Here is a 27,428-nt window from a genome sequence, read left to right as displayed (position 1 = left end):
TGGAAAACCTAGAAACAGAATCGGAGCGAACCTAAGGTTCATCACATACAGGCTGCTGTCACGCAGCTGAAATATTGCACATTATGGCTTTAAACACCATTTACTCACTCACTCGGTACTTGCTGGGACTGAAGCGGAGTTCAACGCATGCATCCATGTTAATGTATCGTGGCTGCACTCCCTGTGCATTGGGGCCTGGGGACCTAGCTGCAATTGGCAGATAACAGTGTCTTAATTTAGACAAATTCTCGTTAATTTCGTTAAACTACCCTTAGGTTAATAACAAATGGCAACAGTTGGCGCTTTGCTATCACGTCGCTCATCGCGAGTTATCTTGGCGCTGCTGTCGTAGATCGGCTGCTGTCTTGGAATGGTGACCAAGCTCCGAAGTTTTCAACAGTCTGCAGTTGATGACATGTATTTATAATAGCCTGTAAATAATGGAGTATGGGTTGACATCATGAACATCGATCCACGCAATTGGAATACGATGACATGCATCAACCAAGTCAGCGAGCCTGACTACCCGATCCCGTTAGTCGCCTTTTACGACAGTATAGTCGTCTTTTATAGCTATTTGACCCTTTTTGAACCATGTCAGGTCATCGATATACCAATATCTTAATTTAAACATCTTGGCCATATTTCCTTGTTTTTACTTGGCTAATCCAGCTAAATTTTCTATTCATATGCATACAGAAACATCCGCAAGAAAGGGAGCACAATTGGTGCCCATGGGGATGCCTGCTTCTCGTCTAAATTCCTTTCCCACAGATTTTACACATGTCATCACTGAGAAATCCGGCATTCACATAGTGTTTTCTCGGTAAAAAGCTTCCGATGACAATTGCTTTCATTTTTAACAAATTGTCCTGAACATCTGAAGATTTGTTTGTTTGTTTGTTGTTTAACGCCGCACATAGCAATATTTCAGCTATATGACGGCGGTCTGTAAATAATCGAGTCTGGACCAGACAATCCAGTGATTGCGATCATGAGCATCGATCCATGCAATTGGATTCGATGACATGCATCAACCAAGTCAGCGAGTCTGACCACTCGATCCCGTTAGTCGCCTCTTACGACAAGCATGGGTTGCTGAAGACCTATTCTACTCCGGATCTTCACAGGTAACACCTGAAGATATAAATGTAACTGTATCTATGGTCACAACGTTTTGTAATAAAAGCCCCATGGATCAAGGAAAGAAGTGATCCCTTAAGTTTGTCAGGTGGAATAGTGGTGTACAAAATGAAAAATCAAATGGCATGGCAGATTGGCTATTGTAATACAAGTGAGTTTTTACGTCGCTTTTAGCAATATTCCAGCAATATCACACACTGCACCCATGTGGGGAATAGAACCCGGGTCTACGGCGTGACGAGCAAACGCTTTAACCACTAGACTACCTGATCGCCCCTGTCGTAATATGAAAGAATCAGGTGTTCTTTATTTTAATGAATAGTATATTCGTTTCTAGACTATCAGCCGTGAATCTGGACATTCTGGAATTGGCACACTTACAAATATCTAATGAAGATAAATTCCTCCAGTAAACTGTTTGACATGATGTATATTTAGCTATCACCTCAAACAACAAACTACATTCTGAAGATATCTAAAATAAGAATATGTTTCTCTTCTGTTTTGCAAAGAGGATATTGTTCTTGATTACTCTTGATAAACAGGATTAACAGTTCCTTGAATATTTACATTTGAAAATACAAAACAAATCAGATAAAGAATGTCAAGAATCACAAAACTTCTGCCGGGATACCGACAAGATAGGAGCCATTACGGATAGCGTCAATCAGAAATACGAAATATGATGATGTATGACTGAATTAGGCTTCCATAGTTTCATGAGCCCAAATTTGTCCAGATACCACAAGGAAAGTATGCTTTACGTGTTGCTGCAGTTCCCCTACCCTATAAATAGTGAAATTCAAGTTTCAGACACGTGGTTGCATTTTGCTCCTGTGTGAGATTCCCGTTCCAATAGAGGTTGAAAATCAGCCATGGAGAGGAGAAAGTTAACGAACGCTGAAAGATGGCAAGTGATAGGCATGAAAAATGCTGGCATGTCATGCAGGGCCATTGCAAGACAAATGGGTTGTCATCACAGTGTTATCACTCGTTTGATTGTCAAACATGGTCGAACCAATGATGTCAATGACAGGCATAGGTCTGGAAGGCCAAGAAAGACCTCTAACAGAGAGGATAGACGTCTTTTCAGGATAGTCAGACGAAATCCATTTGCCACTTCAACAGATTTAAGACTGCAGTGGATTATCCATCAGAGACTTTCGACGATGATCGTAAGGCGTCGCCTCAGAGCGGCTGGCTATAACGCCAGAAGACCAGTAAAACGTCCTCAACTGACTGAGAGGCACATGCGGAATCGTCTGATATGGTGTCGTGCACGTAGTCGATGGAACTTGGCCAACTGGAGAAGATCCATTGGTCTGACGAGTGTCGAATGCTGCTACGAACTGTTGATGGTCGAATACGTGTTTGGAGGCAACGTAACACTCGTTTTGCACCGAGGAACATCCAGAAGACCTTAGCATGTGGCGGGGGGTCTGTCATGATATGGGGTTGTGTTTCCTTCGGCTGCTAACTTCCGCTGGTGACAATTCGTGGAAACCTGAATGGCCAGCAATACCAAGATGCCGTTCTTCGTCCAGTGGTAGTCCCTCATTTTGACAACCATCCTCTTCAGACAAGACCTGTTTACATGGACGACAATGCTAGACCACACAGATCTCGGGCAGTTTTGGCTTATCTGCGTCAAGAAGCTATTGCCACTCTTCCTTGGCCGGCCTGTAGTCCGGATCTTAATCCGATTGAGCATCTCTGGGACATTCTTGGCCGGAAAATCAGACACTGTGATCCCCCAGTTCAGAATCTCGCAGGACTTGAAGCCGCACTTCATGAAGAATAGATCCGTTTGCCTCAGAGAAACATTCAACGACTTGTAATGAGTATGAGGCGTAGGGTTGAAGCTGTGGTCAATGTCCGTGGATCATACACACGTTACTGACGTTTCTGTCTTGCAATAGACTCTGCACTCCCTAGGGTGTCTATGTGACACCTGATATGGTCTGCTGATATCATGACAGTTACATGACAAAAAAAGTTTTCTAATCCTTCAATTTCTGGTCTTCGGTAAAATTCCTTTCTGCTCATATTCTTTTGGAACAGAACATGAACTGCTTTGGGACAACTTTTGCATCACATGAGGTTTACAAATACGGCTTATAACAATCGTACATCTCGTTATAATAGTCATCATTAAGTGCCAAAAGTAACAGCTCACAAATATGGTGGGTGGCGCTTAACTTTTGTGCATGTGTACAGTTTGACAGCAAAGCTGACCTCTTTATCTGAAAGAAAGTCCAGCCATTAACAAAAGCTGATTGGTTGCAAATATATTAAAGGGTACCGACTCGTTGTTCTTGTGCGAATGTAGCTGTCTCAAGTTTAGTGGAGGTGAGGTGAAATGGGGTTTAACGTCGCGTCCAAGATTATTGCACTCATATAGCGACGTGCATGCACGTGTATGCGTGTGTGTGGCTGATTGTACTAGTCCAGACTGATGTCGATTTATAGTGCTAGCACACTGAGATACCATGCCGCAGGTTAACATGAATACCCCACTCAGACACAGTTCACTGACTCCAGCCGACCTGTTCTTGTTTTTGTCCCTTAATGCCGAGCGCCAGACAGGGTGACATGGTAACAGTGAGTGAGTTGGGTTTTACACCGCTTTTAACAATATTCCAGTTATATCCCAGCGTGTCAGCTTAATGTGGGAGGAAAGCCCGAAGTGATACAGGTCTCAGACGTTTACCACTTCGGTGAAACCCAAGAACTAGGGTATGGTACTGACAAACCTAGAAACATAATCGGGGCGTACCGGGATTCGAACTCTGCACAGCGAATCGCGGCGCCTTAGACGACTGGGCCACCTGTGCCCCCCGACAGGGGAACAACAAATACCATCTTTAAACGTCTTTTGGTATGACGCAGCCGGGGATCGAACCCCGGACCTTCCTGCTCTCCTGGTGGACACTCTACCACTAGACAACGGAGGCTGTCTCCAACGTTTAGGAAGAGTGACTATGGTTGTAGTGTGGGTGTGACTGGTTGTTTGTGACCCTGAAGTGTCAACAATTATGAAACAAAAATTTAGTTTGCACACTGTTTCTAAATCTGTAAGAATGAATGTACTTTTGTATAACACTGTTGCAATACACGACAGTTAAATTTACTTACCACAAAATTTCAAATGTCAAAAGTTACCCTTATATACTAAAAAGTATAAATAATAAATTTTCGGATGCCATACAATTTTTTCAATTGTTTCACAAAACAAACACCCCTGCTCACATCCTTACGGTTTGAAAAAAATATGATGTCATCATAAGAACATACATGCCAAAATGCAGCTTCCTCAGTCTGTGAATTTCAGAGATGTTTGAGAGCCTAAAAAACATTTTGAGAAAATATATGAGCATTACATAACATTTATTTTGAGTTAAATCGGCTGAGCAGTGGTCATAAATAGTTACAATACAGATGCTGGCGATCTTTCCAGTGTTGTCATTGATGGGAACAAGCAGCGTCAATGGTCCTGTGGTTTCAGAGATGATACTTACAGAACCTACAGTGCATTTTGAGAGAATTTAAGAGCATGGTCCAAAGACAAACGTCAAATTAAGGTGAAAATCTAAAATATCACAAAATCATATTTTTCAATATGGGTGCTGCGGCAGATTGAACCTCTTGAACACATTGGTGTGTCATCACTGGTGGGAACATGTAGAGGAAGTTTCAGCTTCTCTGATCCTGTGGTTTCTGAGGAGGTGATGTTTACAGTGAAAGGAACTGCATTGTAAGAGAATGAATTGGTATGGTCGAAGTGCAAAGGTCAAATCAAGGTCAAAATTTAAAATATTGTGAAATACAGAAGATGTGTGTTGAGCCCCACTGCTAGTGAGTTATAGCCATAAGTTGATTCTTAATACGTCTGTTGTGGCGGCCATATTGAAATCATGTGTCTCAGTTTCACATGAATACCCCACTCAGACACAGCATACTGTCTCCGAGCCGACCAGTCTTTGTTTTAGCCTCTTAATGCAGACAGGGTAACAACAAATACACTCTTTTAACGTTTTTTGGTATGACGAAGCCAGGCATCAAACCCCGGACATTTCACTCTCCGGGCGGACGCTCTACCACTAGCCCAGGGAGGCCGTCAAGTCTGCTCATGAAACGTGGCAGATGGACAGAGTTAATTTGTACATCGTCTGGTGTGAAATCGTTAGAACACCATCAAAAGTAAAACTATTTATATATATCCTTGCAACAAAATCCTTGAATCTTAAAAACAAATTTTCATAAAACACAATTATTAACAAAAATGGTGGAGTTGTATGATTGGCCAGTTTATTTACACAAGAACTCCATCTCATCAACTGAATAAATCATTGATGTTTAAGTTAGGTAACAAAATGTTGTTTTGCAGTGACACAGTTATTATTGTTGAAAGGGTTATCATGGAAACCAGAAAGTAACATTCCACCAAATAATCCCCAATTGGGACATGTCTTGTTGGGGTACCAATGTCCGCATTCTTGACCTTCTGTCAGTGGAATTCTTCACCAAACTTCAGAAAGAAATCACGAGAAACAGCTCAACAGTCTTCTTATGATCGTGAAACACTTGTAGACCGATAATTCCATAAATATAACAACTTCTCAATCTCCTTAAAAAGAGATCTTTTACTCTGATATGATACCTCTCTGCGTGAAGAACTGACGACCCCTACATGTAGGTCGCATCCGCTGACATTTCTGATCAGCCAATCAGAGTCGAGGCTTCTTAAATTCGTGTTAAGAGCAAGCACAGGTTTAGAGCAAAATATCCAAATGAATATATTTGGCCTGTTCTTAAATCAAAATAATCAAGGCTCGGCTATTATAATGCTGTGGATATTTTGCACACAATGTCATTTCTTATGTTGTGGCACCTACACCCAAAAAGTGTATTATCGAAGGTATATTTTTGTTCCGTGTTTCTTTTGAGATTCAAGGTGCAAAAAGAAGGAAGCTAAACTGTTTTACAAAGCTGACATCTGATTGGTTGAAAAACCCACACATTCTTCATTCAGACGAGGTGTCAAAGTTCACACCGGGTTCACACGACCTCCTTTGACAGTTATCAGATATTCACGTAGAGGTATTGAAACAGAGTGCAAAAATCTGATATTAATGAGATTTTCAACCTTATATCCCTTGGCTTCTATTTGTTGTCTCTTCAAACATTGTCATTTCAGTTAGCTTACACAAGTGTGTGAACGCTGCATTTTCCACACTCAAGGATGAATATATTTCCATGACCAAGAGATGAAGTCCAAAAACTATGTTGTATTGTTGACAGCACTGATTCTCATCATACCCTGAAAATAAAAAAGTAAATTACTATTATGAAGGTAAACACAAACTGATATTACCTGTAAGGGTTAAAGGTCAAGTTTTGGGTGATTGGTCATTTGTCACAAAATGACATCACAACTGTAAAGCTCTGAGTGAGTGAGTGAGTGAGTGAGTGAGTGAGTTTAGTTTAACATTGCTTGGACCATCACTTGAATCACAGTGTGGGAGGAAAGCCCTCAATATTGAGGTCTTACATGTATAGCATCACCCAGGGTAACCCAGGACCATGGCTGCTGCTAAACCAAGGATCATAATGGGGAGAGGTTTGGATTCAAACCCATGGAGTCTTCATACCCTGACAAGTCCAAGTGCACGTGACTATTGTGGTGCCTCAAATACAGAGTCAGCGTCACATTTCTGCTACTTACTTCCCAACACTCTGGATCACCTAACTCTAATGTCCAAAGCAGACAATGAAATAAATAATATGCTGGTTGGTTGGTTGGTTGGTTGTTTAACTCCGCACTCAGCAATATTCCAGCTATATGACGGCGGTCTGTAAATAGTCGAGTCTGGACCAGACAATCCAGTGATTGATATCATGAGCATCGATCCACGTAATTGCGATCGATGACATGCATCAACCAAGTCAGCGAGTCTGACCACCCGATCCCGTTAGTCACCTTTTAAGGCGAGCATGGGTTGCTGAAGACCTATTCTACCCCAGAAACCTCACGGGTCGAAATAATATGTACATTTGTATCAACACATACTACAGAGCATAGGCATAGTAACAACCCTCAGTGGAACGATATGTTACATTCCTTTTTCAGCTCCCTGGGGAGTATTCCCAGTGCATCCCAAGTTCATATTAGATGCTAGATTTGGATCCATTTTACCATCTCTATCTACCGGGTACCTATCACCTGCTGGACAGACAGTCACTAAGTCACTCGTAAAGGTGATACCACGTGTTCAGTCACCCATCCAACGCTCTGCCCACAGCATTGGTCAACAGCACCTCTATCACAGTTCTATCACCCAATACGCTACATCCCTACTGATTCCTGATCTATGCACAGGGCATAGGTGGTCCAGTTGTCGAAGGCGCCGGAAATCAGAGCAGATTTGCTTTCATTGGGCATGCCAAGAACCTATGATCGTGGGTTCGAAATACTGTTCAAAGCGGCGTTAAACCCAACTCACTCACTCAGCTATGCACAGGAGCATGCACTGAGGCAGACAGAAGTTTTGGAAATTTTATGTTTTAGCTTGGGACTTGTAATGTGAAAAGGATATTGATAAATTCATCTGATTATGGAGAAGAAAGATTTTAAGTTTCAGTGCAAACCAACAGAAAGACGGACGATGGACAAAGATCAGCAACACCAGCTCACCTGGTGTCAGAATGAGCTAACAACCGGCACCCTGACTTCCCCATCAGTGGCATGTGACGCAACTCTTCACAGCGCCGGCTGAACCCCCCCCCCCCCCCAGTGATATATACATAAGCTATCAATTACTGACACTTGCAGCATCTGATCACCATCATGTGGGGAGATTCTTATCAAATACCATAAACACACTCTCCACAAGGAGCCAGGAGGCCGTAAACCTGGTTTTTGCGCACTCATCGTGGTTCAAATTACCCAGCCATTCTGTCTCAACATAAATACACATTGAATGAGGAATTATTTTTTTTCAAATGTAAACGTTGCAAATTACCCTGGCACTGTAGGGACTAGGACATAAGAGGGATATGTACAAATACTTTCATCTCAAAGCACCTGCTAAGTTTGAGAAGATCCCTAAAGAAATTTCCACATTCTTCTGTCCACAAAGAATTGGCTGGGATCGGTTCTGCAAATTTCCTAAATATTATCAGACTGGTGATGGGAAGACCCAGCCTAACCGATCCACACGGAACTACTTTTCTCATGGTGGTCGAGAGGCAATAGAAATCCCACATCTGTTTCTTGAATGAAATACATGAGGACACCCAGCCTAACAGATTCAGGTGGAACTACTTTTCTCATGGTGATCGAGAGGCAATAGAAATCCCACATCTGTTTCTTGAATGAAATACATGAGGACACCCAGCCTAACAGATTCAGGTGGAACTACTTTTCTCATGGTGATCGAGAGGCAATTGAAATCCTACATCTGTTTCTTGAATGAAATACATGAGGACACCCAGCCTAACTAGTAACAGCTTCATGCTGAACTACTTTCCTCATGATTCCGGGTTAGATTCTGGCTTTATGTTCCAGTCTACAACAGTCTTCCATCCTTGGAAGTCAAGGTGCTATTACCCAAATATTTAAAACTGCAGATTTAGAGGGTGCCTTGATCCAAATACTGTAGGAGCAAAGCCCCTCAAGCAGTGTTCCCGCTGGCTGTTGTAAACTGGCAATTCTAAACATTACCAGTCCCCTCTAATTTTTGTCAGTCCCAGCTTTCAACAAATAAAAACACGTATGAAAATTACCTGGTTTTAATTCCCTCAACATCATATTTAATACAATGACGTTATCCCACAACTGTCTTGAATGAAATACATGAGGACACCCAGCCTAACAGATCCACACTGAGCTACTTTTCTCATGGTGATCGAGAGGCAATTGAAATCCCACATCTGTCTTGAATGAAATACATAAGGACAAATAGTGATGAATTCAAAAATAAAATCCATTAAAGATGTTGCAAAAGTATCACAATTTAAAACCCACATATTCGGATTGAGTTAGCTGAACAAACCATATCAGTTAAAGTTTGTGTGAATTTCATAGTACCAACAGTCTGGAGTCTGTATGATATACTGGTCCTCGGACAGTAGTAGTTTCCTAGTGTCTGTAATCTTGAAGTATTTCACTGACAACTTCTTTGATAAGCATTTAGAAGTTGGAGTACTAAGTAAGGATAAGATTTATGGATGAACAACTTCTTTATTACAAATAGGTGTAGGTTCTAACACCGTTATCACTTGCTTGATAACAGTGTTAGAACCTACACTGAAACATCACTCCTACTTGTAATAAAGAAGTTGTTCATCCAAAAATCTTATCCCTACTTATTTCACTGGCAGCAGGACCAGTATTGAGGAAGAGGCTTCAATGCTTAGTTTTAACATTATAGCACTGAATGCAAAGTTAAATTTCAATTTAAAAATACTTCTGACTCTGAAAACTTCTAAAAATAAAAACAAAATATTGAATGTACCCAAAATGTCTGCCAAGGGCACTTAGATTGGAATCCTAGATAAATCTCCTGAGAAGTAGGTTTGTGAGGTCCTTGAGGGCAATGTTACCGTTTACCGGTAATTACCAGTTTTGAACCAGTTAAATTATGATTGGACCGGTAATTCATGTGACAGTCCCTGTGGACCAGCAAATAAAGTACCTTATAAATCTTTGTTGTGGAACAAAACATTGGCGATGTTCATATAAGCTTAAAATTGCCTTGTACAAGTGGGTCCAGGTCAGTATCAAACATTTGGAATAACGTCTGTCACCAGTCAAGTAACATTCTCCAAGGCCGAGGCCATTCATCCTAATGATGTACACGTACGTAGCTCTCGTCTTTCACCCTCTGATCTAACCAAAACAACTCGGGGGAATAACCATCATCTAATAGACAACAGATGATGCCTACCCATCTTTTGCCGTGTGAAATCTTCTTGTTTTGTTTGTTTGTTATTTACTGCCGCACTTTTTCCAATATTCCAACTATATCACGGTGGTCTGTAAATATTTGAGCCTGGACCAGACAATCCTGTGACTGATATCATGAGCATAGATTTACTCAATTGGGATACAAAGACATGCATCACCCATGTCAGTTAGCCTAACCACCAGATCCCGTCAGACACCTCTTATGACAATCATAGTCGCCTTTTACGGCAAGCATGGGTGGCTGAAGACCCACCCGATCCTGTTAGTCGCCCTTCACAGGTTGTTGAAAGCCAAATCTAACCTGGATCTTTACAGGTTTGAAATCTCCATGCAACTGTCAGTAACGGGGTAATTAGTGATATAATCAGGTGGGCAGAGTTGTGTCTCAGCCATGACAAGGTGTAATAATTGATTTCTGATTGTTGGTTTGTGGATCAGTGCAGAACGAGGATCATCGTTCATGCAGGGATTTACTCAGCCCTACTCAGAGAATAAGAATCTGGGGAGAACGGACAGTAAAATTTGCAAAATTGGAGCATAAAACTTCCATATTTATGTTAAAATTAGTTACAATTAATGTTGAACATTAATTCATTGAACATGTTGAATGCGATGATAAAATAACTCAATTTTGAACCAATTTTTTTTGTCCCAATTCACCTGACAAGGGCACCTTGTTTGTGATCCCAGTCACTATTTTCCCCATCAGTGAGTGAGTGAGAGGGTGAGTTGGGTTTAACGCCGCTTTTAACAGTACTCCAGTTATATCACGGCGTGTCAGCTTAATGTGGGAGAAAAGCCCCAAGTGATGCAGGTCTCAGACGTTTACCACTTCGGTGAAACCCACGAGCACGGGTATGGTGCTGACAAACCTAGAAACATAATTGGGGCGAACCGGGATTCGAACCCACAATCATAGGTTTCTGGCGTGGCCAAGGGATGCAACTCTGCACAGCGAATCGCGGCACCTTAGACGACTGGGCCACCGGTGCCCCCTTTTCCCCATCAGACAACTCCTCGTGGAATATGCTTAGTTTCTGCAACAATTACCCGCAGACGCATTTCCCATCATAACTGGCTCTCATTTTGTGAATCTTTTCTCCGATTGAGAAGACAGCTGTGACGAAGCCACCCTGCGATGTCAGACTCCCTCGTCAACTTCGTAAGCACATTACAGCACCTCAACTACTTACTTCTTCACCACCTGGACAACGTCTTCGTCGTTCAGCACATGCTCCTTGCCGACCTTCTGCGGCTGGTGGCGGGCGGAGGATCCCCACACGAGGGCGCTGGAAGGAGGGACAAGGCATAAACCACTCAGAGTACACAAACACTGTCTACAACATGTGGGAATGAGAGTCAGGACACTCACACTGTTAATTAGCAAAGGTGTAGAAGCCCAAACCTGGGTTAAGAATGCAATATACATGTGTGCTGCAATCAAGTGAAATCTATTGCCTCTTAATAACTTTTTCAGACATTGCTGAAACAGGCGACGGGCATTTTATGAGTGCTTCATATGTTATCCTAAGTACCTGATGAGTTTTAGTTCTAGACATGTGACTTTAACATACACTTCACCCTCTTCTAGTCTTACGATCCAGTTGATAACAGTTCTATGTATTGTGACCATGTTTTTAGATATAATGTCTGATTAATTGAAATGTTTTAATTATTTTACAAACTTTTGAGAGAAAAAAATTGATATTTTGGTACAGTCCCCTCACATGGTGATTTTTACGGGAGGAAGTTGATGCCAAATGTCTTTATGACGTCACAGCACCCATGTATCCTAGCACCCATGTATCCTAGCATCCATGTATCCTAGCACCCATGTATCCTAGCACCCATGTATCCTAGCACCCATGTATCCTAGCATCCATGTATCCTAGCACCCATGTATCCTAGCACCCATGTATCCTAGCACCCATGTATCCTAGCATCCATGTATCCTAGCACCCATGTATCCTAGCACCCATGTATCCTAGCATCCATGTATCCTAGCATCCATGTATCCTAGCACCATGTATCCTAGCACCATGTATCCTAGCACCCATGTATCCTAGCATCCATGTATCCTAGCACCCATGTATCCTAGCACCCATGTATCCTAGCACGCATGTATCCTAGCACCCATACAGTCCCTTTTCTCCTCATGGGTGACATTTGTGCTTTTACTAATGAAGACGGTTTTGGATGATAAAATTATTTCTAATACTCGCACCAGTTTTAACTCATTCGGATTTAGGTCTTCCAAACTCAGCTAATGTACAATGACCTAGATAACTAGATGATAATGTCACTCCGTTGTGGATCTAATCCTGCATTGTTTTATTTCAGTTTGCAATTTGTTCCCTGTGAAATTGTCAAGGCAGTAATACAGGGTTCAAGTCTGTGAGTGAGTGAGTGAGTTGGGTTTAACGCCGCTGTTAACAGTATTACAGTTATATCGTGGCGTGTCAGAAACCTAGAAACATAATCAGAGCGAATTGGCATTCGAACCCACAATCATAGGTTTCTGGCATGCCCAAGGGACGCAGCTCTGCACACTGAATCAATGTGCCTTAGACGACTGGGCCACAGGTGTCCCCGGTCAAGTCTGTGATGTCCTGTTGTAACAAAGAGTGTATCGTTGGGAAGAGTTCTCATCTGTTCGTTCTTCTCCTATACCTGCAGGTGCCCTGATGATTCAGAAATTGATCAAGGCTCATACAGCTCATACAGGAACACTTTAATTCAAGGCTTTTCCAGGTTTTTCAAGGGTGTCAACTGTCCTTTTCACGGCTTTGATAGTTGAGTTATTAGCCAGTTTGTCAACATCCCATTAAACCCAGCATGCTGTGCTATAATGTTATACTATCTAAAGTAGTACGACCATCAGAAACTTTCCAAAAGATTTATTTTCACATCCAACAAAAAACTAAATTAAGTTTGTTATGCATTGTTGGGTTATTAATTCTTCATTGTCTGTGGCACACAAACCTATCACGGCAATAAATCTCACCTAGACATCCTTGGCTCATATTTTTGTGTGCTTTAATACTTTTATTAACAAGTATATGTCATTTTGTACAAATTTTGGGGATATTCACGGCTTTTCAAGGTTGACACCAAAAATCAAAGCTTTTCAAGTCGGACCTTAAAAAATTCAAGGCTTTTCCAAGCCTGTTAGAACCCTATTGTTTGTACAAACAGGTGCTCCGTGACGCAAGGAAGAGTTGTCTCCCTTCAAATCAGGGTTGCGAACAATACAAGGTTTAATTTCAAGAACGGATTAAGTCATATTTCTTCCTAAAGGCCTTCAAGCATTGTTTCCAAGCTGAACATTTGAAAATATGAAGATCATAAATCTTAGAAAAGGTCCAGGGCTTCTTGAAGTTTGCTTCAAAAGTATTTGACACAAGGGACTTCCAAACCTTAGAACATCAGGTTAATGACAAGTCTTTTACCACCAGAAAGTGGTCCTCATACAGTGCCGAAGTCAACTAGAACCAGACTGAAGCCCATCTTATGTGTTCTTAATTAAAACAGTTTGGGGAATGATACACATCGGTATATGACATGTATCAAGTACTGTAATGTTAAGCTGATGAATTGTTTTGTTTGGTTGTTGTGTATTGCTGCACTCAACAATCAATTCAAGCTCTTTGACATCGGCCTATAAATAATTGAGTCTGGACCTGACATTCCAGTGATTGATATTATGAGCAACAATCCACACCATCAGGGTGCAGTGACAGGTTAGAATTGATCCCCAGAAACCTATGCTAGTTAAAATGGGCGACCAAATAGATTGGGTAGTCACAACCATAGAAGGTAAGGAAAGAATGAGTGGGTGAGTGAGTTTGGTTTAACGTTGCTTTTAACATTATTCCAGCTATATCACGACATGTCAGCTTAATGTGGGAGGAAAGCCCGAAGTGATGCAGGTCTCAGACGTTTACCACTTTGGTGAAACCCACGACCACGGGTATGGTGCTGACAAACCTAGAAACATAATCGGGGCGAATCGGGATTCGAACCCACAATCATAGGTTACTGGCGTGCCCAAGGGATACAACTCTGCACAGCGAATCGCTGCGCCTTAGACGACTGGGCCACCCGTGCCCCCGTTAAGGAAAGAAAGTGAAGCCGATTACTTACTATTTAAATTCTTTCATGATGCTTCTATGGATCTTGTTACAGAAGTCTTCTACAGAGCTTCTCCCCTGCTTCAGCACCACCGGGGAGCTGTAGTCGGGGAGCTGGCCCTTCGGCTTTGTGTATCTGAAAACATCACGCAGGAAAAGTAATGAGTCCCCCAGCAATAACAACTTGATTCTAAATTCAAAGATAAAAGATTAAAAACATATAATTTTTGAGGCTGCAAAAGAGCAGATGGAAGTTTGTAAACCAACCCAAACTAAATTTTGTAACATCATAATGCTGTTCAGTCATGGGAAACATGTCTTAGAAAAATAAAAGAATTGGTTATCAGGCAATGACTTTTGAAAACATAGTGCCGGCGGTGGTTGTTTTTTTTTTGCTTGTTCAAACAAGCCAGTAATAGCATGCCATATTGGAGCACATTGGTTTTAAGTATTAGGATTTTTAATTTTTTTGGAAAATGGAAATAAAAGCGAAACGTGCAGCAGACTTATGATGATGCTGGCAGTGCCTGAGAACCAAGACTATTATTTTTTTTAGCCTTAATGGTTGAGTAACAGTCCAAATGATCCATCTAACATGGTTGGCATGGCAACTAATGCTGGATCTGTATTCTAGATACTGTGTTTCTCTAAAGGAGGGGTTAGGGGTGGGATGTGTCAGGGCTAGAGCTGGATTATAGTTCTGGTCCTCCAGACACCACGTCTCAGTTTAACATGGATACTCCACACACACACACACACAGTGTACTGACTGAGCAGACCAGTCCTCATTTTAGCTCCTTAATACCGAGTGTTAGCCATTGCAACAAATGAAGTACCATCCTTATAGTCTTTGGGTATGGCGCGTATGGGGATGTTCTCTTCAATAGACCACAGAGGCGGACACTTAAGCTTATGTGAATCACTTTTTCAACTGAAAGTTTTTCAAGTGCCTGGAATCTCCATACATGTGGATGAATGTTGTTTTCAGTTCAATGTAAATAAGTGAATCTGGGGCAGGCAAGCCAGTGATTGATCAGATGAACAACGATCTATACCAACCAGGTAGATGACACACAACCAGCCAGGTCAAACATTGCTCCACAAAGTTATCGTAGTGCTAAGGGGATCATAAGTTTTATACTTTAACATAGACTTACGACAGTGTAGCACTACGATTTTGTGGAACAGGCGCCTATCCTCATGTAGTTCACCTTCCATGTCTTAAAAATCTGCCTTTAAGTGAAAATGGCAAATTTAATTTATGAATAACCTTCACTGTGACCTTGACTTTAAACTTTCATGGGTCACTCACAACATTTTCAAAATTTAAGGCTATGACCTGGAGTATGACCTTGACCCTTGACATGACATATCAATGTGACATAATGATTTCTATGGGTTATAAAGGTGACATAAATGATACGATGATATCCCTGAGATATGTCCAAGCACTGCATGGTTTCAGAAATGAAATTGCATATGCTACTCATTGATATAAAAAAAAATTGTCATCATTTGTGATGCATTAATAAAGTATTCAAACAAGGTAACTTCTGCATGCAGAAGATTTTATAAGGAAATCTGAAGCAAAAGGCATTTTTTAGAAAACGGCAAAAATGCTGTATGAATGACCTTCATGTGACCTTGACCTCACCTTTTCATATCACAGTCCTCAGGATGACATGTACCATGTCTCATTGACATACAGCAAATGCTTTATGAGTTACTGTTTTCTTCAGGCTATGACCTCAAGGATGACCTTGACCTTTGACATAATTGTCAATGTGTCAAAAACTAACCATGACTATAAAGTAGATTTACATGGTATGATATCCCCGATATGTCCAAGCAGGGTGTATTCTGCTAGCCCTCGGAAGACATTACCAGCTATGTCCTCAGACTCTGCACTCACATTCTGACAAGCTCCAGGTAGTTCCACATTCGCTCCAGGAGGTCGTCAAAGTTCCACTTGTGATGTGCGGAGATGGGGACACAGTGGGGGACCTTGTAGATGATGTCCAGCTCCTGGAGAGAGAGGGGGAACAACATGAACTACACGGGCGGCTGTTTCCAGGGGCAACAACATTACAGCCATAGTGAGTGAGTGAGTATGGTTTTACGCCGCTTTTAGCAATATTCCAGCAATATCACGGCAGGGGTCACCAGAAATGGGTTTCACACATTGTACCCATGTCGGGAATTGAACTCAGGTCTTCGGCGTGACGAGCGAACGCTTTAACCACTAGGCTACTCGAGCGACCCTAACAGCCATAGCAACATGTGAGTGATCGACTACGGTTTTCTTTGAACAGAATTTCAGTTATAGTATAGATAAAGTGGAACATAAATACAGGATATTTATATTGTCTTGTGAAATAATATCTTAATCTCATCGAGTGACAGGGCAAAGATGACCTTTCTGCACAGACACATTGCACAATCGTTTTCGCATTTTATCTGGCTGAGACACCCATAATGTCTGGCAAACTGCAAATAGTTCTGGCATACTGTGTCATATCAAGTTCCTAGTACAGTTCCTAACTACAGTATTCCATTATATTACATAGAAAAATGATCATTTACATATTTTAAGCAGCTAAATAACCCTAAACTGGTTCCTGTGTTGGTACACGACGCAAGCTTCACGCTTTTAATCAACAAAAGTGGTACAAATCTGCACCATATCTGGTAATAGCTGTGCATGTGTGAGGTCATTACCGAACCTTTATTTTATGCAAATGTTAAAAAAATTAACTGCTTTGCTAATATTAATTTTGTCTGGAGCAATTTTACTTCACAAATAATCTTCACGTAGTCCGCTATTTGTTTACATTCCATACTGAGGACCAATAACTGCTATGTTGTGGGTCGTTAATCGCTGACAAATCGGACACTTGGTTAGGCAGACAGAGCCCAGTCTAAAATAACCCTTGGTTATGGAGTTATGAAGATTGGTCCAAGGGGAGTAACTCCTGACTAACTATTTGTGGAGGCCCCAAGCTATGTGCATCATAAAAGGACATCTTGAAGAGCACCAAAAGTCTTCCAGACATGAGCAATGACTGAGACAACTTGGACTGAGATAGAGAGTGACAGAGCGTAAGCCGACTGACTCACTTCTATAGAGATCTGGTCGATCTTGTTCAGCAGGTAGATACAAGGTATATACACCCGGTTTCCCTCAATGACATCGATCAGGTCCTCCGCGGTGGCATCGTAGCGTAGCGTTATGTCAGCATTATGGATCTTGTATTCACTCAGGATGGTCTTCACCAGATCTACATCCAATTCTGACTGCCCCACCTGGTGGCAGAACAAGGGGAGATAACACACATGAAACTATCATCACTTACACAAGTATATCTTAATCTATTGCCAATACGTTGGTTGTCACACTTGCTATATTCTAGGATCTTTGTCATGAAGATATGGTTATGTATCATTTAAACTGTGTAAAATAACAAATATTTTGAAACATTCTATATCGAAATTGTAAATTCAGATGAATATGTTAGTCCTTCAATGCCTAGTCCTGCCCCTTGCTTACCCTGCTTACTAATCAAGCCCACTACAGTTGTCTGCACACTGATGCATGTCTAGGTCTGAACCATAGGCCAGCGCTAAAATACCTACTCTGTGTCTACTCCGTGTCTGCTCTATGTCTGCTCTGTGTCTGCTCTGTCTATACTGTAGTCTGTCTACGCTGTGTCTACTCCGTGTCTGCTCTATGTCTACTATGTCTACTCTGTCTATACTGTAGTCTGTCTACGCTGTGTCTACTCGGTGTCTACTCTATGTCTACTATGTCTACTCTGTCTATACTGTAGTCTGTCTACTCTGTGTCTACTCCGTGTCTACTCTATGTCTGCTCTGTCTATAATGTAGTCTGTCTACTCCGTGTCTACTCTGTCTATGTCTGCTCTGTCTATACTGTAGTCTGTCTACTCTGTGTCTACTCCGTGTCTACTCTATGTCTACTCTATGTCTGCTCTGTCTATACTGTAGTCTGTCTACTCCGTGTCTACTCTATGTCTGTGTCTGCTCTGTCTATACTGTAGTCTGTCTACTCCGTGTCTACTCTATGTCTATGTCTGCTCTGTCTATACTGTAGTCTGTCTACTCTGTGTCTACTCCGTGTCTACTCTATGTCTGCTCTGTCTATACTGTAGTCTGTCTACTCTGTGTCTACTCCGTGTCTACTCTATGTCTACTCTATGTCTGCTCTGTCTATACTGTAGTCTGTCTACTCCGTGTCTACTCTATGTCTGTGTCTGCTCTGTCTATACTGTAGTCTGTCTACTCTGTGTCTACTCCGTGTCTACTCTATGTCTACTATGTCTGCTCTGTCTATACTGTAGTCTGTCTACTCCGTGTCTACTCCGTGTCTACTCTGTCTATACTGTAGTCTGTCTACTCTGTGTCTACCATATGTCTGTCTTTGTTGTTTAACGCTGCACTCAGCAATATTCCAGTTATATGTTAGCGGTCTGTAAATAATCGACTCTGGACCAGATAATCCAATGATTGACATCATGAGCATCAATGCACACAATTGGGATACAATGAAATACATCAACCAAGTCAGCGAGCCTGACCACCTAATGGCGTTTATCCCCTCTTACGACAAGCATAGTCGCCTTTTACGGCAAGCATGGGTTGCTAAAGACCTATTCAAACCCGGATTTTTGCGGGTCTACTCTCTGTCTACTCTGTGTCTTTTCTATAGTCTATGTCTACTCCATGTCTACTCTGACAAGCTCTATGTCAACTCTGTGTCTACTCTAGAGACTACCCGGTATGTCTACTCTATGCCTACTCCATGTCTACTCTAGTTTGCTCTCCGCGCACTCACTGTGCTGGTTAGATTGCGTCTACGTCTCCTCCATGTCTATTCTGTGTCTACTCTATGTCTACTCCGTGTCTTTTCTATAGTCTATGTCTACTCCATGTCTACTCTGTGTCTACTCCATGGGCTATGTGTAAACTGTGTCTATTATATGGTCTATGTCTACTCTGTGTCTACTCCATGGGCTATGTGTACACTGTGTCTATTATATGGTCTATGTCTATTCTATGTCTACTCTGTGTCTACTCCATGGGCTATGTGTACACAGTGTCTATTATATGGTCTATGTCTACTCTGTGTCTACTCCATGGGCTATGTGTACACTGTGTCTATTAAATGGTCTATGTCTATTCTATGTCTACTCTGTGTCTACTCCATGGGCTATGTCTACATTGTGTCTATTCCATGGTCTATGTCTATTCTGTCTACTCTGTGTCTACTCTGACAAGCTCTATGTCCACTCTGTGTCTACTCCAGAGACTTTGCCTACTCTATGCCTACTCCGTGTCTACTCCATGTCTACTCTCAGCGCACTCACCGTGCTGGTTAGATTGAGTCCTCCTTTCTCCTTCTTCCTGAAGACAATATTTGGTGGCGACTTATTTAACCGGATTCCGAAGCCTTCCAGCTCTCTCTCGATTATCTTCTTGTGTTGCAGAGGTTTCAAGACATCCAGCACAATAAATATGAGCCCACATGTCCTTGCAACTGAAAAACACAATCTTGCTACATGATGTGGCCTTCATCCCATAACGATCTAAGTTTATAACACAACGATGTGATATTCAACTTTCAAAAAAAAGTTCTGTTGAACATTGTGAGCAAATACGTGCATGCTGTCATATGCTGCAGTCTATTGTGAGTCTGGGGGAGGCAAACCAGTGGTTGATAGCATGAGCAATAACCAATCCCATCAGGTTACGATGACCAGCAATGTACGTGTCCCACACAGTCAGCAAGGCCCCACACAGTCAGCAAGGCCCCACACAGTCAGCAAGGCCCCACACAGTCAGCAAGGCCCCCACACAGTCAGCAAGGTCCCACACAGTCAGCAAGGTCCCACACAGTCAGCAAGGTCCCACACAGTCAGCAAGGTCCCACACAGTCAGTGATGCCCGACACAGTCAGCAAGGTCCCACACAGTCAGCAAGGCCCCACACAGTCAGCAAAGTCCCACACAGTCAGCAAGGTCCCACACAGTCAGCAAGGTCCCACAGTCAGCAAGGTCCCACACAGTCAGTGATGCCCCACACAGTCAGCAAGGTCCCACACAGTCAGCAAGGTCCCACAGTCAGCAAGGTCCCACACAGTCAGCAAGGTCCCTCACAGTCAGCAAGGTCCCACACAGTCAGCAAGGTCCCACAGTCAGCAAGGTCCCACACAGTCAGTGATGCCCCACACAGTCAGCAAGGTCCCACACAGTCAGCAAGGTCCCACAGTCAGCAAGGTCCCACAGTCAGCAAGGTCCCACACAGTCAGTGATGCCCCACACAGTCAGCAAGGTCCCACACAGTCAGCAAGGTCCCACAGTCAGCAAGGTCCCACACAGTCAGCAAGGTCCCACACAGTCAGTGAGGTTCCACACAGTCAGCAAGGCCACACACCGTCAGCAAGGTCCCACACCGTCAGCAAGGCCCCACACCGTCAGCAAGGCCCCACACCGTCAGCAAGGCCCCACACAGTCAGTGAGGTCCCACACAGTCAGCAAGGCCCCACACAGTCAGCAAGGTCCCACAGTCAGCAAGGTCCCACACAGTCAGCAAGGTCCCTCACAGTCAGCAAGGTCCCACACAGTCAGCAAGGTCCCACAGTCAGCAAGGTCCCACACAGTCAGTGATGCCCCACACAGTCACCAAGGTCCCACACAGTCAGCAAGGTCCCACAGTCAGCAAGGTCCCACACAGTCAGCAAGGTCCCACACAGTCAGTAAGGCCCCCCCCCCACAGTGTCAGTGAGGTCCCACACAGTCAGTAAGGCCCCCCCCCCCCACAGTGTCAGTGAGGTCCCACACAGTCAGTAAGGCCCCCCCCACACAGTGTCAGCAAGGTCCCACACAGTCAGCAAGGTCAGCAAGGTCCCACACTGTCAGCAAATACCTTGACCACATGGCTACCCTACCACCCAAAAATGTCTTGAAATATAGGTGGTCCTAATCTAAAATGCCAATTGCCAAAACCACACTCAAGGACCGTATATTATATTCAGATTGAAGTCAAATTCTCCCTCTGAATTATGATAGAAGAATTGGAACAACGCCAATGATGCTAACATCAATGAGAAACACAAATCTACTAAATTCACATCTTCCCGAAGCTAGAGAGTTAGGTAACTGTAAAAGTCCAGTTTCCACCCTTGCCGAACTAGGCTGGAATTCCTGGGCTTGATCATAGCCCTACCAGTGGCTTACGACCAGTTATGTCCCTTCTAAGCCTCTCTTATAGCCCACCTCAGATTCCACCTCTCGTATCACTTGCATTTGCTTCAAACAAAATGGCAGCACCAAGTCAGGACGATCTGCTCGATAATCTAGATTTATATTTTGATAAAACGGGTCTTACATCGCGAAGTGCATCAAATCAAGTGAGCACATTGATTAAAAACATGAAAAGATTTTGAAAATATCTGTTGACAACGAGCTGGCGGTGCACAAGCTTTGCAAATCCTGCAATCGACCGAAATCTGCCGACAGTTTACGAACTGGATTTCGTTAGTCCAGCCAAATTGTAACTCCATAATACCAGCCTAGTTCGACAATGGTGGAAACTGGACTTTTATAGTCAGTTGACTCTCTTGCCTCGGGAAGATGCTAAATTCAGGACTTCTCACCTGCTATGACTTGCTTCCCTCTACCCTTGCCATCCTTGGCACCTTCGATAATACCGGGCAGATCCAAGAGCTGGAAACACACAAGGAGAAGCATGGTGTGAGACATGAGAAGTGACGTACATCAGGGTGGACTACAGTGTGAGACATGAGGAGTGAGGTACATCAAGATGGACTACAGTGTGAGACACGAGGAGTGAGATACATCAGGATGGACTACAGTGTGAGACACGAGGAGTGTGATACATCAGGATGGACTACAGTGTGAGACACGGGGAGTGAGGTACATCAGGATGGACTACAGTGTGAGAAGCATGGTGTGAGACACGAGGAGTGTGATACATCAGGATGGACTACAGTGTGAGACACGGGGAGTGAGGTACAGCAAGATGGACTGCAGTGTGAGACACGGGGAGTGAGATACATCAGGGTGGATTACAGTGTGAGACACGGGGAGTGAGGTACATCAAGATGGACTGCAGTGTGAGACACGAGGAGTGAGATATATCAGGGTGGACTACAGTGTGAGACACGGGGAGTGAGGTACATCAAGATGGACTGCAGTGTGAGACACGGGGAGTGATATACATCAGGGTGGATTACAGTGTGAGAAGCATGGTGTGAGACACGAGGAGTGAGGTACATCAGGATGGACTACAGTGTGAGATACGAGGAGTGAAATACATCAGGATGGACTACAGTGTGAGACACGAGGAGTGAGATACATCAGGATGGACTACAGTGTGAGACACGAGGAGTGAGATACATAAGGATAGACTACAGTGTGAGACACGAGGAGTGAGATACATCAGGATGGACTACAGTGTGAGACACGAGGAGTGAGATACATCAGGGTGGACTTTAGTGTCACACACGAGGAGTGAAATACATCAGGATGGACTACAGTGTGAGACACGAGGAGTGAGGTACATCAGGATGGACTACAGTGTGAGACATGAGGAGTGTGATACATCAGGATGGACTATAGTGTGAGACACACGAGGAGTGAGGTACATCAGGATGGACTATAGTGTGAGACACGAGGAGTGAGGTACATCAGGATGGACTACAGTGTGAGACATGAGGAGTGTGATACATCAGGATGGACTATAGTGTGAGACACACGAGGAGTGAGGTACATCAGGATGGACTATAGTGTGAGACACGAGGAGTGTGATACATCAGGGTGGACTACAGTGTGAGACACGAGGAGTGAGGTACATCAGGATGGACTACAGTGTGAGTCACGAGGAGTGAGGTACATCAGGATGAACTACAGTGTGAGACACGAGGAGTGAGATACATCAGGATGGACTACAGTGTGAGACACGAGGAGTGAGATACATCAGGGTGGACTACAGTGTGAGACACGAGGAGTGAGATACATCAGGATGGACTACAGTGTGAGACACGGGGAGTGAGATACATCAGGGTGGACTACAGTGTGAGAAGCATGGTGTGAGACACGAGGAGTGAGATACATCAGGATGAACTACAGTGTGAGAAGCATGGTGTGAGACACGAGGAGTGAGATACATCAGGATGAACTACAGTGTGAGACACGAGGAGTGAGATACATCAGGATGGACTACAGTGTGAGAAGCATGGTGTGAGACACGAGGAGTGAGATACATCATGATGAACTACAGTGTGAGATACGAGGAGTGAGATACATCAGGATGGACTACAGTGTGAGAAGCATGGTGTGAGACACGAGGAGTGAGATACATCAGGATGGACTACAGTGTGAGACACGAGGAGTGAGATACATCAGGATGGACTACAGTGTGAGACACGAGGAGTGAGATACATTAGGATGGACTACAGTGTGAGACACGAGGAGTGAGATACATCAGGATGGACTACAGTGTGAGAAGCATGGTGTGAGACACGAGGAGTGAGGTACATCAGGATGGACTATTGTGTGTTAAATGAGGAGTGAGATACATCAGGATGGACTACAGTGTGAGACACGAGGAGTGAGATACATCAGGATGGACTACAGTGTGAGACACGAGGAGTGAGATACATCAGGATGGACTATAGTGTGAGACACGAGGAGTGAGATACATCAGGATGGACTATAGTGTGAGACACGAGGAGTGAGGTACATCAGGATGGACTATAGTGTGAGACACGAGGAGTGAGGTACATCAGGATGGACTATAGTGTGAGACACGAGGAGTGAGGTACATCAGGATGGACTATAGTGTGAGACACGAGGAGTGAGGTACATCAGGATGGACTATAGTGTGAGACACGAGGAGTGAGGTACATCAGGATGGACTATAGTGTGAGACACGAGGAGTGAGATACATTAGGATGGACTATAGTGTGAGACACGAGGAGTGAGGTACATCAGGATGGACTATAGTGTGAGACACGAGGAGTGAGGTACATCAGGATGGACTACAGTGTGAGACACGAGGAGTGAGATACATCAGGGTGGACAACAGTGTGAGACACGAGGAGTGAGATACATCAGGGTGGACTACAGTCTGAGACACGAGGAGTGAGGTACATCAGGATGGACTATAGTGTGAGACACGAGGAGTGAGATACATCAGGATGGACTATAGTGTGAGACACGAGGAGTGAGATACATCAGGGTGGACTACAGTGTGAGACACGAGGAGTGAGGTACATCAGGATGGACTACAGTGTGAGACACGAGGAGTGAGATACATCAGGATGGACTATAGTGCAGTGCTGCCTCACCTGAATTTTCGCACCCTTGTAGCGGATGACCCCGGGTACAGTCGTGAGGGTCGTGAATTCATATGCTGCCACCTCAGAATATACACCTGCCAGGTTGCTAAGCAACGTTGACTTGCCCACAGATGGAAATCCTGAAAACACCAATGTAGAAATATATGAGTGAGTGAGTTCCAGGCTATGGATCATATGTATGGCTCAACATAGAGCATAGAGCAAGGTTTCCAGAATGAATTTTTTACAGACATACCAACAAACCCAATTCTGGCATCTCCTGTTTTGGCGACATCGAATCCTTCTCCTGTCGGTCCCCCTCCTCCCTTCGGTTCAATCAGTTCTCGACGTAATTTCGCCAACCGGGCCTTCAGAAGACCGAGATGACCAGAAGTGGCCTTATTCTTCTGGGTGCGAGCCATCTAAAACCACAAAACAGAGTCATAATATGTGTACAAAACAATCAAAATGCAATGATGTTTCTCGGTCGACTATAAAGGTCAAATGCTAAAGTTCAAGTATGCTGATATGAAAATTATCAAATTTTCTGTCATACACAGCTTTTGGCTAAAATCTTTCCAACTTCAACACGTTCAGAAGACATTGTAAATATGAGCTGAATGACTGTTTCGCCAAATGCTTTTGTCATGTCATCATTTTAATCTTTAAAGAAAGCATTTTTAGTACCTTCTAGCCTTTCCAATACATCGTCCCCACCATCAGACATCATTAACAAGGAACCATACTCCATCTCACTGTTGCTACCCCTGCCAAGGAATTCTTACCACCATCGCAGGATGACTGGCATAAAATGCCTTATTTCAAACACAAATTGGTAAAATTTCAATTCCAGGAATCAATGTATTCTACACTGGTCTGCTGGTCCGAGTCTAGCATAGTTTCTAAAGGACTAGTTAAATTAAATAAATGCAGGTCTGGTGGTGTAGTATTATTTTGGGGATGAACAAATTAATTTATGTTTGTAAGAGTTTTGAAATCAGTGCTAAATCTCTGCGCAAAACTCGAAGCAAAACCAACAACCACAATATCCCTGCATTGTACAGTGTTTACTTTCAGGGCTGGTTTCTCCCAATTGCACAGTGAAGAAATGCCTTTAAAACCCTTTTTGATCAGGATCATTGTGTCTAGTAGAGATCCAACAGGGCCAGTAGATCTTTCTATGTGAAGGTCATTTGGACCACAGACATATTTTGGTCCATGTTTAAATCTGCGGAATACCATATTTGGAGTGGAGTGGAGCTGACAAACACAGAAACAATCAGAGTGAATCTGTGATTCGAACCCATGATCGTACTCTAAGGGACACAACTCTGCAAAGGGAACTGGCTAACTGCAGCCTTTAAAATTTGTTGCCCTTAACACAATAGCCCTACAGTCATAAACATTTTAAACATGTACTTTACAGCGCTGTTTTTTTAGATAGTAAGTATGAATTTTTAACCTTACAATGTTACATCGCCACATATGTTACAGAGCTCCAGATAACTTTTTGAGCAATTGAGTTTTTACTCAAGGGTTTCTATTTTCATTGGGTAACCAATATTTTTACACTCATCAATTCATCACTCTATTGGTTTTTTCCCAAAACAGTAAACATTTTGAGATTTAAAAATGAAATAATGTTTTAGATGTATATAACAGTTCTAAATATAGGCTTCACTTGGAAAGTAAATTAGCTAGTAATTGTGTTTCGGAAATTAGCTCTGTTGTACGCATGCTGGAAAAGCTTCACTGGGTATTTATGTGTGCTGTTTCAAAACAAATCAAAGGTAAGCAACGAAACAACTTAGTAACTCTCACAGCTTTTTATAATGAATAACCAACAGACACCATTGGTCACATCTAAAAAGTCTGGCGTTCATTTTGGACAAGTGGTTTATGCAAAATATCTATCATTTGGTGCAGTGACATTATAGTTTGATACCACACTGCGTCAACATTTCATTTCATAACATACTCCGGCTGTATTTTGTGTAGTCCAGACTGCTGAAGAACTGGAGAATAACAGCAGTATGGACAATCTACAGAGAGCAACTTTCTTCTATTGTCTCTGCAAACAACTGTTGCAGTTTTGTTACACATCTGTTGTGCGATCAGGATCAGAATTGGACAGTAAGTTGATGTCTATTTGACATCAACATTGGCTAAATAACTTAGCAGCTAGTAGGTGGTATATTCATAAGTTATTATTCATGTAATGTGTTTACAAAAAATGAAAGAATACATCAGTATGAAACAAACTATCACATGGTCATCTTATGTTCCTATAGGGCTTATTGCAGATAGATCTGTACTTCTGTTGCCATATTTATTTGTCATGAGACGTTACATCATTGATCTTATAAGATCAGTGAAATTTTATAAATAGTATGAGTACTCGTGGGCTAGAAAATCAAAACGTCTGATGTTTCGGGCATTGAAAGAAGATGAGTGGTCTCCTTTAGCTGTCAATTCTAATTTTAAGCAGAAATACACAAAATGACAGTTGGGATTGAAGAGACTTGTTGATGTAATCATGTATAACACAAATAATCAACTTTACCTCGGCTTCGATTTCGGCGATTCTTTGTAATATCGCACTCATTTTAACCTTTTAAAGCGATCAACACAATTTATTTCTGCCGTATTTTGCGAAAATATCACTCCACGTGATAAATATGGCGAACCGTGACCCGGAAGTTGTAATACTTGTTCCGGAAGTTGAGATAGGTTAGAAGTCATTTGAAAAATTTTCGAATTATGAATTGTGGGGTTCATGAGCCCCTAAGTATCGTTGTGCACATTAATG

The 27,428-nt window shown here is 42.8% G+C and overlaps 1 protein-coding gene across 2 annotated transcripts; it reads right to left on the bottom strand.

Moving 5' to 3' along the window:
• Positions 1–5,425: 5,425 nt before the first annotated feature.
• Positions 5,426–27,320, bottom strand: LOC139455242 (GTP-binding protein 128up). Of its 2 annotated transcripts, XM_071236789.1 has the most exons (10): positions 27,183–27,320; positions 24,876–25,041; positions 24,629–24,759; positions 21,914–21,983; positions 19,626–19,795; positions 17,359–17,544; positions 16,154–16,266; positions 14,255–14,377; positions 11,305–11,400; positions 5,426–6,463 (listed from the first exon to the last, which is right to left on the bottom strand). In XM_071236789.1, exons 1-10 carry the CDS (start codon positions 27,222–27,224, stop codon positions 6,457–6,459), a joined length of 1,104 nt encoding a protein of 367 aa, XP_071092890.1. In that variant the 5' UTR covers positions 27,225–27,320; the 3' UTR covers positions 5,426–6,456. The 2 variants fall into 2 exon arrangements, with proteins under 2 accessions (XP_071092890.1, XP_071092891.1); XM_071236790.1 differs by lacking the exon at positions 5,426–6,463 and having other exon boundaries at positions 11,301–11,400.
• Between the last annotated feature and the right edge of the window lie 108 nt (positions 27,321–27,428).

The sequence above is a fragment of the Haliotis cracherodii genome, unplaced genomic scaffold (genome assembly GCF_022045235.1).
Source record: "Haliotis cracherodii isolate W230 unplaced genomic scaffold, xgHalCrac1.p SCAF_11, whole genome shotgun sequence".
Taxonomy (NCBI): Eukaryota; Metazoa; Mollusca; class Gastropoda; order Lepetellida; family Haliotidae; genus Haliotis; species Haliotis cracherodii.
Note: the sequence above shows the minus strand (reverse complement) of the source record. Positions and strands in the feature narration are given on the sequence as shown.